We start from the raw sequence: 15089 nt of genomic DNA, 5'->3' as shown, positions 1-15089 counted from the left end.
TTGTTTTCAAATGTTTGTGTTTTTATACTTTTGGTGTGTCACTAATTACTATATGCAATCTATGATTTTAGACCTATTGTTAAAAGGCATTGCATATAACTCTATATGTTATGTATGCTATAACCCTGTGTGACTGAAAATTTAGAATCATGTCTGTGGATTTTTTGATGTAGCAGCCAGTTTGCGCTTGCAGAATTTCAATTTTCATTTTCTATGTTGAAGTAGCTAGGGTTTTGGCTCCATAACCAATAGATCTCCTGAGAGCTATAAATGTCCAGAAAGACCCAGTGTTGTTGGAGTAACTTGCATAGCAGCGTGACTCTGAGCTGCCCCAGAATGGGCTCTCAAATATTCAACATTATCTTATCCATTAGTTGTTTCTGATTTTGGGGTCGCTGATGATCTACATACAAAGAATGTGTTCAAACCTTTCTGTAATGGGCTGAATATGAATTCCAAACTCAAACCTCTTGAAACATGGAACAATTTGGCGTTGGAGTTAGATTTCATGCTCCCAATTTCAGGAGCATTAAGAGGTGGGGATTTACTTTAGTCTATTATAGAAATATGGATCCTGATGCAGCAAGGGAGACTGCTTGCATTTCCTGTATCTTGGGGTTGGTTAGGGTTAACTTGCACCCTGATTGCCATAGCCTATAAGCCTCATAGCTTATGTAAGAACACCCACAGCTATGCCTTCTTCCACCCCCCAACTTACCCTGGAATGCCCTCTCTACTGGAGGTCTTTGCTAAGAGTCTTTAAGGTTGCTTTATAATTGGTTCAAAGGGGCCATAGATGAGTTAAGAATTACCCCTCCCCTAGAATGAAATTCAGATGCAGGCTTCTGATTTTGAGGCCCTCTCTGCAAAAAAATTAACTTACTTCATTAACATTCTCAGCATCAAATAAATCCTGGTCAACAATTCCAGATAGGCATGTGAAAGGTGACACACAAGTTATGCTTTTGGTGATATTCATCATATGAGATGTCAGTTCAGAGTTATCACATTCTTTAGGTGTAAAATCTAATAAGAAAGTTTTAAAATGTGAACGTAATAAAATCTTCACAAGCTCAACTGCCCTTTGATAATCGGTGCATTTTAAAAGCAGTTAATTTTTTTCAGTTTTAAGAGGTAATTTTAAATATCAAAGTCTCAACTAGTTTAGAATTGTGCACAAAGTATAATGCTTCAAAAATTAAACATAAGATGTCCTGTGGCTTGCTAAAACTGATTCAGTCTTACAGTATGGTTGATTTGGGTTACTAGGATTCAGCATGGTGGTTCCTGCTTCTGCTACCATCTTGTCCCTGCTCTGCCTGTCTCTGACCCAATCCCATTGGAAGTTGGTTGTGACCCTGCCATCCATGATACCATCAGCCAGAGCAGCATAGTCCTGGCTGTGGCCATGGTGAGGCCAGGCAGCTTTCCTCTAGTTCTAGTGGCTTCTTGTCATTCCCCTGCTGGAAGCCGTCTGTAGAACCAGACAGACATCACTGGATCAGTGACACTTGGGTCACATTTTCAGACTTACCTTTCCAACCATGAGGACTAGAACCTTTTTTTGAAAATGAAAGCTGAGCTTCTGATGTCAAGACATGACTGACAGCTGGGGCCTAAGGGACATGTGTATTGTGTATTTGCCTTAAACTGGCCCTGTCCAGAGGTGTTTTGGAATCCTACTGTAAGCAAGGTCTGAGTGGCACTCTCCCTGCTCAGCAGCTGAAAGGGGGCACGTTATTTGCATGGGCTTTGTATTTGCATGAGTACAATTAAGTACTCAGCATATTGCATAAGCACACGAGGTGTTGAGCATGATGGGAAACGGTCAATGTGTCTGGTATTGTGTTACAAGTCACTTTTGTGTTAACTGCAGGGGTAATGAAATGATGTCCTTTGACTGTATAAACAAATGGCATCAGATCTGTGTTTAACCTGTTCTGATAAAAATTCACTCTCACCCAAACAGAGCCGAAAAGGGTGGCGGATGGATGTTTCAGCATTGAAAGGGGGAGGGAGGGGTGAGAAGTCTCCTGTTGAGATTGCACTAGACTTGCCAAAGGACTACTCTCAGGCATGGATTGACAATCTCTTCCCACTGTTAATAGAATTAATGGCTCCTCTTGTTTATTAAAAGCAGGGACATTGCTTCTGTGTGGAGCAGAAGGTTTTCCCATGAGCTGAAATTCACTAGGAGCTGAATCACAGAGAGACTAGGAAACCTTGAATGACAACCACCAATGAAGGTGCCAGCAGAGGGCAGCACCTGCATATGTCTGGATTGGTCAGTGCCAGCAGATGGCAGGAGCAACAGTGGTCAATGCCAGCAGATGGTGGCAGTTTGGTTTGTGGGTAGAACTTGGGAGAGTAACTAATATTTTTTCCTCCCCAATTTGAGCCCTGCCTAGCAGTACCAGCCCCCCCCCCCCCCGTTACCACTCTCACAACAAAACCACCAGTCCCCTCACCTAGAAGAATCTCCTAACTCAGAAACACCATTCTCCTCTTCCTTCCCCATCCGCAAAAGCATCAGCAAACTCTCCTAGGAGCCTCATCTCCAAACCACAAGTGCCTTGCCCCACCATTTTTGATCTTCAATCTACAAAATGGCAGAAAAAAAACCTGCCCCATGACCAAAATCATCCTTTGTATCCCAAATGGATTATGGGATATGACAGGCTGCAGAATTTTTATTTTTATTTTTGGCCATTTTGTGTGTTGTAGATCAAAAGAGGTGGAGTACCACTGCACTAATGTGAAAAGGGATTAGATATATGGAATGAATATAGATTAATCTGCTACAGTTCACATGCTTCCTCATCTAAAAAATAGATATAAAATAGCCCATAGGGCTTGTAGCCCATAGGGCTATCTTAGCCTTTATTATATTCAGCTTTAATACAAGGAACCCACAGACCTGTATCCTGTAAGACTTTAGCTTAAGCAAGTTAGCATAAGTATAGTAGGCCTGTGACGTTTGGCAGAGAGAAATGGTCTGACAGTTACCCTTAGATTTTGGGGAACTAAGGATAGCTTACTTAATGGTAGGAGCTGGAACTTAATGGTAAATGGTAACCACACGAACACCACAAGAACATGGAAGTAATAACCATAAACCAGTTTAAGCTAGAAGTGACGAATATGATAATGATATTAATATGTTAACCTATAGAATAAGTACATCTCGGTATTATGGGGGTGAAGAAATTAGATTTGGGCATGTAAGGTTGAGCATTATCATGAATATTCATGATGCTGCTCAGGCCCTATGATAGGACAAACCACTATGTGGAGTTAACTTGACTTCTCCATCATTGTTAGCTGTTTCCATCATTTGACCCTTCAGCTCTACTATCAGTCTAGGGCATTGAGGAACCTTGGCATGCCAAAGACAGGGCTGCTTCTTTGTCTCTTACCACCAGATCCTCAAGGAAGGGTGTAAGTATGCAACTATAAGAGCTTATACAAAGAATGATACGACAGATATCCCCAATACTCTTCTTATTCCTATCTTTTTATGTTGCTTGGATATTTTCTGGCTTTATTGCTTATTTTAATAAATATCTCTAATACTTTGTTTTGTCCTCAGCATAAGTGTCTTTGCTATACACCCCGAGGGTCCCTCATTGGTTTTAGTTCTGTGTAGCCGGGTTCTTGAACAAGACCCTTATGACCTTCTGATCAATTGGCAATTGATACAAATATTATTAACCTTTAAAAGGGTTAGACAACACCCTGAAATACTACATTTTTAGGTGTTTTAAGAAGGTAAAATATCCATCCTTGTCAAACAAGGCAAAGGGATAATAGAACATTTAATTAGTCCACCTAGCATCTTTCTTTCCAGTAAGCTGTATGATAATATGCAGCCAGTCAAGCAATTTGTCTAGATGACAATCTAGTGCTATATAATCTTATGATGATGTCTTTTCATATTGCTCTCTGATTGCTGGAGATTGCTTATTGGTTTATGAGGAATTTAGATGTTTTACTCCTGGTACAATGTTCATCTGTAATGGGTTACCTACCTACTTCATTAGGATGATGTAAGAATTGAAGAGCTAATGTTTGTAGTACACCCTGAAAACTATTATTGTATCATACACATAGCTCAGAAGTTCTGACTGGATTTTTGAGCTAACAGATAATTGCCCTTTTAGCTCTTTTCAGCACAAGTAAAGGCAATTTAAGGGTTCTGGCACTTAATACACATGCTACATGTTTTGCCTTTTATAAAGGAGTACCTTTGATTGAATTCTTATTCCCTACTCAGAATCCTAAAAGGATAGCAGTTGACCCATGTGCCACATCCCCTGTACCCCATAACACCAATATCTCAATATAATCTACAACTACAGTAAACACTGTAGAATGAAAGAAGCAATGGAACTTGTATCTCTGTATTAGGTTGGTTGAATTCATGAGCCTCTAATTGCATAAGTCCCAGTGCAAAGACCTAAGTCCCCATTACCAAAATTATCAGTCATTCACAATATAGCTTGTATTCATATTAATAAGCATATGTTTTCCCAGTGCGTACCTATTCTTGATAAAGGAAGTTGGTATTCTTGTTCCATGTCAGCCAACTTGGCAACTGTTAGAAGAAAACAACCAAAATTCTTCTCTATTTTGCTATTGTATTCACGAACAGCAGCAGCAAACTCTTCTGGGAGATCTTCTAGAAACACCTGCAATAACATACAGCTTATTACATTATTTAGGTAAACGATTTCTGTGTATCTGAGGAGCATTAGTCCTACTTTGATACGCACCACACATTTGTGAAGGTTATAAGCACACTGTGTCAAACATTATAGTGTCAACATTATAGTATCTTGGCCCAAATCTTCAAAATGCCCAACTTTAGACATCTAGGGTTTGTGTACAATTAACAAAACTTAAAGCTGAATATGGCATTCACACAAAAATGGAATTTCCTGAGCTTCTACTCACAGGAAACCCGACATAGAATTCTGTTTGACGTGAGGGATTCATGCTGATGCAAAGGGGACTGGGAGGGGCATGACTGCAAAGAGCCCAAGACACCACAGGGAATTCCAGTGCCTGCCCTTCCACAGGCACCCTAGCAACATGAATGCTTCTGCTGCTTGGCTGCCACTAGTCTCAGTGGTCCAATAACCCCTCCTTTGAGTTTAGAAGCTAGAGACTGGAAACTAAAAATTTTCTTTTTCTGCTTGGATATTAAAAAATTGGCTAGAGGAGGAGCTCCCCATACACTGGCTGCTCTTCAGCTCTGTCCTTTCATCCCACACCCAGCTGGTCTCACCCAAAATCACTTGGAGTCACAAAAATGTATTGTTTGTGTGGAAGGGCTGCCAGTGACTACAGTCTATGTAGGCTCCCCTCTTCTGCCCTCTCCTGCCCTTCCTGTGTGCATAATCCATGTTATTACCCACCTTATCACATTATTCCACTTCTAGGTTTGATCCTAAATTTGGATCTAGGTGTACCAAAGAAAAGGTTAAAACCTCTAGAGCCAATGTTCTACTAGTCAATTCATAAATTTCACAGATGATTGCACTTTAGACTGGAAGTCAAAATTAGAATGGGGGGAAAGAAAGGAGGAAGTATTTTGATTTGGGGACAAAGACACATGAACACTGGTTGTAATTTTTAGTAAAGAACAGTTTAATCGACACACTTAATTGATAAGCATGATAAGAACTGTGTAAGCAGCTGTGTCATCTCTGAAAGAATGGTTGTATAGCTTGATATTTTTCATAAGCCAGGACTCAATGGCCCTTCTTTGGTTAAGAACAACTACTGCTTTATAGTCCTTAGTAATTAGACCTTTCAAAAAGGGTCTTCTCATTATACGTATGTGCAGTCTTTAGAATAATGGACCATGATCCCTAACTGAGGCTTCTAGGCATTATCACAATGCAAATAATCAATCAATCAATCAATCAATCAAAAAATGTTCTTTCTTTACCTTTGATTGGCGAGATGTGCTTCTAAATTTCATAGCACATGCTGGTAGATATCGCCTTCCAAATAAGTTTGCTAGCACTAGCACTAATTGTTCCATCACATCTTCAGAGAAAACAGTTGAGCCTATTTCAGATAGAAAGTACGCTAACTAAATAGGCAAAATAAGAAAATTCTCTTTAAATTTTAAACACACACTTCCAACTTGAAGTCTAGTAATTTTAAAAACTAATTACATGTAATTTCAGGTTCTAAACCTGTCCATGAGTTTCTCTACCAATTGTAATTTTTACAGTTACTTTCCTGTTTTTAAAAATTGTTTTTCTCTTTCATGTTGCTATGTGAAAGACCTAAACAAATAATAATGGAAACTGACCAACTCATTTACTATTATATACAAATAAATACATTAAATGGAACATTAAGGTTGCAAAGTCAAATACTGAAAAATTAGAAAATGCTAGAATTAAAGTTGCCTGTGCAATCTTAATTCAGCTCCTTATAGACTCATTGACTTTAAGGTCAGAGGGACCATCATAATCATCTAGTCTGACCTCCTGCACATCGCAGGCTACAGAACCTTACCCACCACCTCCTGTAATAGATCCATAAACTCTGGCTGAGTTACTGACATCCTCAAATCATGATTTAAAGACTTCAAGTTACAAAGAATCCACCATTTACTCTAGTTTAAAGCAGCAAGTGACCAGTGCCCTGTGCTGCAGAGGAAGACGAATATTCACAAACATACATTTATTTTCACAAAACCCCAGTGAGATGTGAGGGTGGTATTATTCCTTTCATACATACGGGGAGCTAAGGCAAAGAGAAAAAGGTCAAAATATTTGGGGTGCCCAGTTTGAGAAGAATGGGACCAGATTTTTCAGATTTATTTAGCATTATATAGCAGCTCATATATTCAAGCACAGTTCTCATTGACTTCATTTGGAGCTATAAGTGCTCAGCACATCTGCAAATCAGACACCAAGGTCTTAAATCAGGCCCCCAGAAAATAAGGAACACACAAGTGGTGAACAACTGTGAAAAATTTGGTTTAAGTGACTTGCCCAGAATTATACAGGAACTCTGTGCTAGAGTTAGGAATAAAATCCAACTCTCTGGGGCAGAATTCAACTGCCTTAAGCATGAGACCATCCTTTCTCATCCTGCAGTCATCTCTTTGTTTGTTACACACCTTCCAACTTCGGCAACAAATGAAACGGGTCATATTGTAGGCCCAAAGCTTGATTTTGTTATATTGATTACATGTGAAATACCCTTACTCTTTTGTTATGTGACAAACCACCACAGCAGTCTCTGTGAGGCTTTGCATTTTGGGTATGTAGAGTGATCTCTTTACTATTAATAAGTTTGTTTAAAACCACCAACTGTTTGTCCGAAACGAACATCTGGTCATTGATCATCCTGTTTGTAAAGTTATGAAAGATCATTCTGTGAAACTGTTGCTATTGTTGAAGTACATATGTTTTAAGATAACTGCTTAAAGTAATATCAGCAAATGTTCTAAAATAAAAAAATTCAATGTTAAATACAAATGTTTTACAATAATAGTAAATGTTTTAAATAAAAAGAAATGTTAGTGTTTCTAAAAAACACTTGTGTCTTCCAGTTACAAGTTTTAAATAAATGTTAAAAAATTAGAGTATAAATAAATAAATAAGTAATGTGTGTATGTAAGACCAGAGAGTAACGGGAAAAGGCGCCAGCCTCAGTGTTCAAGGGAGTAAAGAAAACAACTTTTACGACCCAGATGGCAAAGACTGCCCACCCTAATGACCCTGGAATCCACCGCAAAGAACAAAAACAAAATGATCTATACAAAATAACAACAATGGTCATGCTTGCAAAACATGGGTGATTGATAATCATACCAGAATGCAAATGCAGCATAACGAAGCAAAACCCATAAAATGGCATAAAAGCTTACCCCTATAAAAAGGGGATGAAAAGATGAGGACTTTGGGTTTGGTTCTACAATAATCCTTCAGGAGCATCAGTGCGCACCGACAGACCCCTGCTCCCTCCCTCGTGTCTTAGCCACTGGCCAGTGGACTAACATGAGCAACTGAGGCTAGTAACTAAACTTCATCTTTGTAGACCCTTGTGTGTGTGTGTGAGAGAGAGAGAGAGAGAGAGTGTGCAGGCAATTGCTTTTTGAAATCTTCGTATTCATAATAAATGTGGCATATTGCCTTGTCCCTCTAAATAAGATCCTGCTGTTTATTTTATAAGTATAACATTATAGGTGATAGTCTTTCACTAAACAACCCTGACACCTCCCCAGAGCACAGTCCATTCTGTTCATTGAATGAGGGAGGGTTCCTGTGGAAAAAATAGTATGTAGTTAAAGTTTATATCATGATGTATACATTCAGGCTGCCAAATTAAAGTTTCACAGACAATCTTAATTCCGGCATTTCTTAACTTTTGCATGCTTGACTTTGTAACTTTAATAAGGTTTTTAACATAGTTTACGTGCATAAAATTTCATAGGTTTTTAAAAAGGCAAAGTGAAAAAACATAAATTTGACATGTGGCATCACATTGATAACACCCTCATGGTTCACCAGCACAGTAGGAACCTTTAGATCCATCATGCAGATCTCTGTCACTTGAGATAACTGAATAATGGAGAGCAACAGAAAGTAGGCTGCTATCTTCTCTGTGGACCAGCATTAGAGTGGGATGACACACACACTTTGTTTGTGGTTTTCACAGAATTTGCTGATGGCAGAGGAATGGTGAGACTCAGGAATCTGGGGTTCCATTGCAAGCTCTGGAAGGGAATGTGCTCTTGTGGACACAGGCTTTTCTACACTCTGACTCCCTTCTACTCTGTCCCCTCCAATCTGTCCCAGTCCTTTCTCTTTCCCAGACCTGGCTCCTCATCCCAATCCCATGCACCTCATCTAGCCAGTTCAGCCTCCCTTTCTCAGGCTTCTTATCCCAGGCCGCAGCTCTCCCAAGTCAGGTTTAGGTCTCCCTTGCTGCATTCCCTGTCCCAGTCTTCTCCCAGTCGTAGTTTTTGCCCCTTCTCCTAGTTCTCTTGCCCAGCCAGTACCATTTCCCTCTCTCCCTGTTCCTCGTACAATGTGTCTCCCCACACTGATCTTGACTCATCCTGCCACCCCACACTGCCTGTCTCCTGTGGTTCCTAGTCCCAGTGTCCCTCTCTACACTCCTCATCCAGTCTCATCCACCACCTCCTATATGGTTCCTTGTCCAAGTCTTAGCCCTCCCCAGCTCCTGTCCCAATCTCTTTACCCAGCCAATCCCAGTTCTTGCCCTGCACCCCGGCTTCTCATCTGGCTCAAGTCCTCCTCCCCCCAGTTCCCAGACCCAGTCTCCTTGCACAACCTGCCCCAGTCTACCCCCACTCTCTGCCAAATTTCAAGTCCCTATTCCAAAGCATGGAATCACTAACACATTTAAAAAAGAAAGGTTGCCAGAATGTTTCAACGTGAGCAAAACAATGAATATTTTCCCAGCCTCGTTCTTGGAAACAGCTGACCACTTTGGCTGAAAGTTTCCAAAACTGTTCAGCCTGAGACAGATCTCATTATGAAAACTTGCAGCCCAAATGGTTCAAGTTTGGCAAAAGTATGAGCAACTGAACCTAGGGTCTTACAATGGGATGTGTCTGGCAAACTTAATAAAGGTGGTGCTACCAGTCTTGCCTGTAATACAGGAGAAATAGTGAAATTGAATATACAAAAAGTGCTGTCAAATGCAATAACACATTGAAAGCAAAAAAGTTATTTCCTCTGTAAACTCCTTCAACATGGTGATCTTTGTCATTACTTGTAAAAATAGACAATAAAAACATTGAGACAAATGGGTGATTTTTAGGATGAAGGCATAAGTTAAACAAATCTACAGCTTGAAAAGCTTAAACATCTACATAGTTCCCACATTAATTACATACCAGAACCATATTGTAATATGGAATGAAAATCAATGAAAACTAGAAGTGTATGTAAACATTCTTCAGCCCCCATCCATGCTTGCAGGATGAGAGCCTTCATTTTTTCTTAACTCACCTCTGTTTCTGTCTGTATGCTTCAGCACAGATGATACACGTGACTGTGTCAGTACTTTTGTACAGAACAACAGGGTGCATCAAGGACAAACAGGGTTCCAAATATATCTCAATACATTTTCATTTTTGACTGGGATGATGGAAGGGACTTCAGGAATAAAGGTCTACTGAATGGGGCTTTAAAATGGACCTTATAATGCAACCCAGTTGCAGCCTTATTTATGGCGTGACCGCTGTAGCTCCATAATTACAATGAAGTTTTACATATTTTCATAGATTTTTTTTAACACAACACCAATTACTAAATTTGAAAACAATTTATATTTACACTATCTAGAGTGAGAACTGCAAATGCTTCAGAATTGAAATTTAGTGAACATATAATAATAGAAAAGTTCTATTAATACTATATGGAAAGAAGTACATGTCACATTTGTTTTATAATTGTATTAAGGTAACTACAGGTAATTAACTTGAGAGCACTTAATAAAATATGAGAATGATTTAGATAGTAATTCACAAAAATACAGTTACATTAACTGAAAAGTATGAAATATTAACTTACCATTCTCAATTGGCTGGCACAGTTTGTGGAATAAACCTTTCTCAAGAAAGCTAACTAGGACAAAATTTGAAGGTTCATGATAATGTAAATGGGTCACAAGTCCAGTAAATCCCATAGGGTTACCTTCTTGATCCAAATAGCCCTGGTTAATAAAATATTTTGTTAAGTTAGTTCAAGTAAAGTGCTGGACATTGTGAAGTCTTTTGTGAACTGGGGCTTGACAGAAGCACAATTATTAAAATGCTGTCTTTGGGAAAATTCTGTCCTCCAATGGTGAAAAGTTCCAGAGGGGTACTTGTGTTAGTCTGTATACAGCAAAAACAATGAGAGTCCTGTAGCACTTTAAAGACTACCAATTTTAATTTCTGCAGGCATAAGTTTTCGTGGGCTGTAACCCACTTCGTCAGATCCTTACATCTAATGAAGTGGGTTACAGCCCACGAAAGCTTATGCCTGCAGAAATTAAAATTGGTAGTCTTTAAAGTGCTACAGGACTCTTGTTGTTTTTGCTGTCCTCCAATGCATTTTATGTATATGCATCTTAAAACATCATATGGACAGATATCTCTTTTCATATTTTGCCATGTGTGCCATCCTTGATCATATTTATATATGCAACGGAATTAGCACTGTACCTATTGTCTTCATTTAAATGTAGGATTGGAACACTAATTGTAGTTTAAAAATTGAGCTAAATTCCTCTTATTTTATCTATTTTTCTTCATCCATTTTTCTTAACTAATGCCTGAATAGTGCTACTGAACAAAAATGAGTGGCATTATAATTATATAAGAGAAACAATACAGTTGGTAAGATTTCTGGCTTTGTTTCCAGTAATGTTTGAGAAAAAAACTATATTAACACAGAGTGCAATTCTGGATATATTCCCCTAATCAGACAGAATTAAAGCTTACCTCTTTGACAAGAAACTGCAAGGAAAAGATAAAGTACACTTTTAGCATTTCAGTATTCCTTTGTTGTTTGAAGGACATCAGTGAATGCTTCAACACTGACAGCACCTGGGTAAAAAGAGAGATGAATTTAGGAATTGCAATGTTTTGATGTCCCGAGCAAGTAAAGAAATTAGGACCCAACTCCTATAGAATTTTTTTAACTTTAACTGGGAGTTGGGTACCTAACTCTTTCAGGTGCTTTTGAAAATTCCATCTTTTTGACCTGATCCTGCAAAGATTTAGGCATGTGCTTAACTTTACGCAATGGGTAAATGCATAAAGTTAAGCACATGCCAAAATATTTGCAGGATCAGGGCATTAATATGTATTTGGATATTTAAACTAAAATGTACGTTGTTATAATGTTGTCTGAATGTATTACACACACTACTAAAGGCCTTTTATTTTTCCTCCAACGAGACCAGATTTATGTTCAGTTATTTCCCTCCCCTGCCCTCTTTTACTCATTTCCCTCATTTGTAGTTGAAATCCTGAATCCTGCAGGATCTTCTGATTCTCTATGTATCATTAGCATTAGAAATATGGAAAAGGAGGCAGAGAGAACATACATCAAGCTCCATGAAGCGTTCACCAGCCATGAGTTCAGGGGAGGCAGAGCAGATTCCCAGAGGAAAAACCATCCCCAGAAGTTCTAACACATGTCCCCAGCAGGAGCCCAGGAGCAGAAGCAGCAGCAGCAGCACAGCTTCACAACCCCTGGGGCCTGGCGATGTCCTCAGACCATTCCTTCTGTAGGTTAGCTTCTGGACATTTCTCTTCTTTGCTTGTATTTTTGTTCTGACTTCATTCTTTCCCCTCACAATCCCTGCCAGTTTTGCTCTGTCAACCATCCTTGTTCCTCCCCATCCCCTTTATTACTCTTTTCCTCATTGACCTCTGTGCCTTCCTTTGTCTTTCTTATTGCCTCTTCTCTTTCTGCCTTTCCCTCCGTCATCCTACATCTGCTCCATAAGACATAAAAAATATAACACAAAATAAAAATGTTGAACTAATATGATGTTTTCCCACCATCACTGATTAAGTCTGTGTGTTTTGTCACTTCTCACCCCTTTTGTCTGGCTTCTCTATTTAAACTAAAAGCTTGCTGGGGCTGAGATGGTCTTTTACATGTTTTTATAGCACCTAGCACTTTAGGGCCATAATCCTGACTGGGGCCACTGATGTACCGTAATCAAAAGGTGAAGGGGGAGAAAAGAAGAGAAAATAGAACCAGTAGAAAGAGATAAAGAGGGGACACAAACAGAGGAAGTGAAAGACAAAATCAAAACAGCAACTTCTCTAAGCAAAACAGATATTTTAACACTAAAAATCCTTTCTACAAGTAGCTATCTTGTGCTTCTTGAAAGATTAAATTTTTTAGCCATCTTGCTGGCAGCATCTTTTCTCCTCCCAATGAGATTTGGTGTCCTTATAGCACAAGAGATTTTCAGTGTACGGCCACATGGCAAAATGAAACAAAATAACATCACAGCAGTGAGTCACAGAGCCCAGTTCAACTGACTCAGGCTCGCGGGGCTCACATTGTGGGGCTAAAAATAGCAGTGTTGATGTTCCTGCTCAAGCTGGAGCTTGAGCTCTGTCACCCACCCCAGTTCCTGAATCTCAGAGCTCAGGAGTGTATACACTGCTCTTTTTAGCCCGGTAGCACAAGCCCAACTCAGCTGAAACCTGGGCTCTGAGACTCGCTCCCGCAGGTTTTTTCTGCAGCACAGACATACCCTAAGAGGTTCTCTATAGGAAAATATGCACTTCATTTGGTGTCAGGCTGCTTACATTTGAAATGCATACTTTGTACTTGAGTTAGAAAGAATACATACATTTAATATAATGAATAGCTTTTTAAAATAAATTAATATACCTTTGCTCTGGCATCTGCTTTGTCATCTGCTTTTGCAGCCAATAGCATGAGTCTCAGTATCAAGGAAATACTCAGAGGAAACTGGCCTTTCAGCTGGGGTACATTGGATTTTATAAGTTTTTCGACTTTAGGCAGTGGGATATCATAGAAGAACACACTTCCTATCATATCTTGTCCTCGTCTTCCAGCACGTCCAGACATCTAAAAGGGGTTATTTGTAAATTCTATAGATTAATATTTCTCAAAAATTCTGTTCTATTCTCTTCATTTAAAATTATTATGGTGCTCCTCCCCCTGGTATATTAGGGTACAAAAGCATTTACACTAATGATAGTAGTTTGAAAAATAACGTATGCAACATGTAATTTTTTAAGCAGATCTTAGGAAGCAATGTAACCGGTTAATATGACCTTAAGTAATAATGGTTTCCTTATCACCCCAACTATAATTGCAAATTGCAGTGTGTTTTTTCCTTATACTTACTAAACATCTAAAATGATAATAATGTTACACTTTGTATCTTTCTTGTCAAAGGATCCCAGTGTACGTCACAAACTTACGGTGTGGTGCATCTGTAAAAATGGTGCATTAAAGTTCCACATTTATAGTCTCTAAATACATTCTACATCAAATATAGTCGGTTTACAAGTAAAGAGCTGGGTTATTTCTTTTAATTTCAGTCTTTCAAACTCAGCCTGGGCTCTGAACATCAGGCTGGGTTCTTTCCTTCTCTCCTATGACTACCTTAATAAAGGTTCTACAGGCCAAACTATACCTTAATTTACACCTGCACACCCTTTTGTCTTCAGATTATGCAATGGGTTTGCATACCTGTAACTTACTAAGTTAGTCAATAGTTCTGTTGTTAATGAACAAGAAAGAATATAATCTAACTCAATCTCTGATCAGTGTCAACTCTGTAGTGTTAATGAAAGTATCAGGGAGTAAAAAATTATTTTTGGCAGCAGATATGAATTAGAATACACAGAAGCAATTTGAAAAAGAAGGTACTTTCTGGACTGGTGTATGAAAAGTGTGCATGTATATATGTACAATACAAATGAGACTTGATGTATTTCAATACCTGTCTATAATTCAGAGCATCTAAAAACACCGAATCTTCAGTGAAGACAACAGATTTACATGGCATATTGATTCCTAAAGCAAGTGATCCAGTAGCTGTAACCACCTAGGAAAAGTCAAACATAAGTACATTTATCAACAGTAATAAAAGCAAATTTTAATTTTTGTTTGGTTATTTCATTTGTTAATTTTGAAAAACTGGTTTATTAATATATATTTAAAATAATGTTTGCAATCCTGGCCCACTGAAGTCATTGGGAATTTTACCATCAGCTTGAATGGAGCCAGGATATCACTCAGATTTAACAGAATTATGAATATACCTTTAGCTTTTCTTCATTTATATTTTTTAAACTGTGCAAATAAAATATTGATGTAAATTTTAAAGTATAATTATAAAAAGTGATAATTTTATGCATACAATAACCACCGTCTGGGAAATGTGCTTCTAATTCAGTGATGCTAAAACCAAGTAGCAGCACAGATGGAAATAATTCAACAGAGTGAGAAAGCATGATCTACAACATTAGATGCAAAGTAAATACAGTAGTTTTTAACATTATCTCATTAGTGCTTCCAAACATGTCATTATATAGCTCA

The 15089-nt window shown here is 38.6% G+C and overlaps 1 protein-coding gene across 1 annotated transcript in view; it reads right to left on the bottom strand.

Moving 5' to 3' along the window:
- Window positions 1-15089, bottom strand: part of LOC137155476 (probable ATP-dependent RNA helicase DDX60) — a 61702-nt gene that overhangs the window by 4479 nt on the left and 42134 nt on the right. Inside the window, exons 29-35 of the mRNA XM_067551777.1 lie at window positions 14491-14595; window positions 13407-13607; window positions 11489-11593; window positions 10575-10716; window positions 5954-6075; window positions 4541-4688; window positions 884-1026 (exon numbers count right to left, since the gene is read on the bottom strand). Of these exons, the coding sequence (XP_067407878.1) occupies window positions 884-1026; window positions 4541-4688; window positions 5954-6075; window positions 10575-10716; window positions 11489-11593; window positions 13407-13607; window positions 14491-14595 (966 nt within the window). The remainder of the gene's footprint in view (window positions 1-883; window positions 1027-4540; window positions 4689-5953; window positions 6076-10574; window positions 10717-11488; window positions 11594-13406; window positions 13608-14490; window positions 14596-15089) is intronic.

This window comes from Emydura macquarii, unplaced genomic scaffold (genome assembly GCF_026122565.2).
Source record: "Emydura macquarii macquarii isolate MOO-44397 ecotype Brisbane River unplaced genomic scaffold, CSIRO-AGI_Emac_v2 contig_1363, whole genome shotgun sequence".
Classification (NCBI taxonomy): Eukaryota; Metazoa; Chordata; order Testudines; family Chelidae; genus Emydura; species Emydura macquarii.
This window is presented reverse-complemented; position numbering and strand designations above follow the sequence as displayed.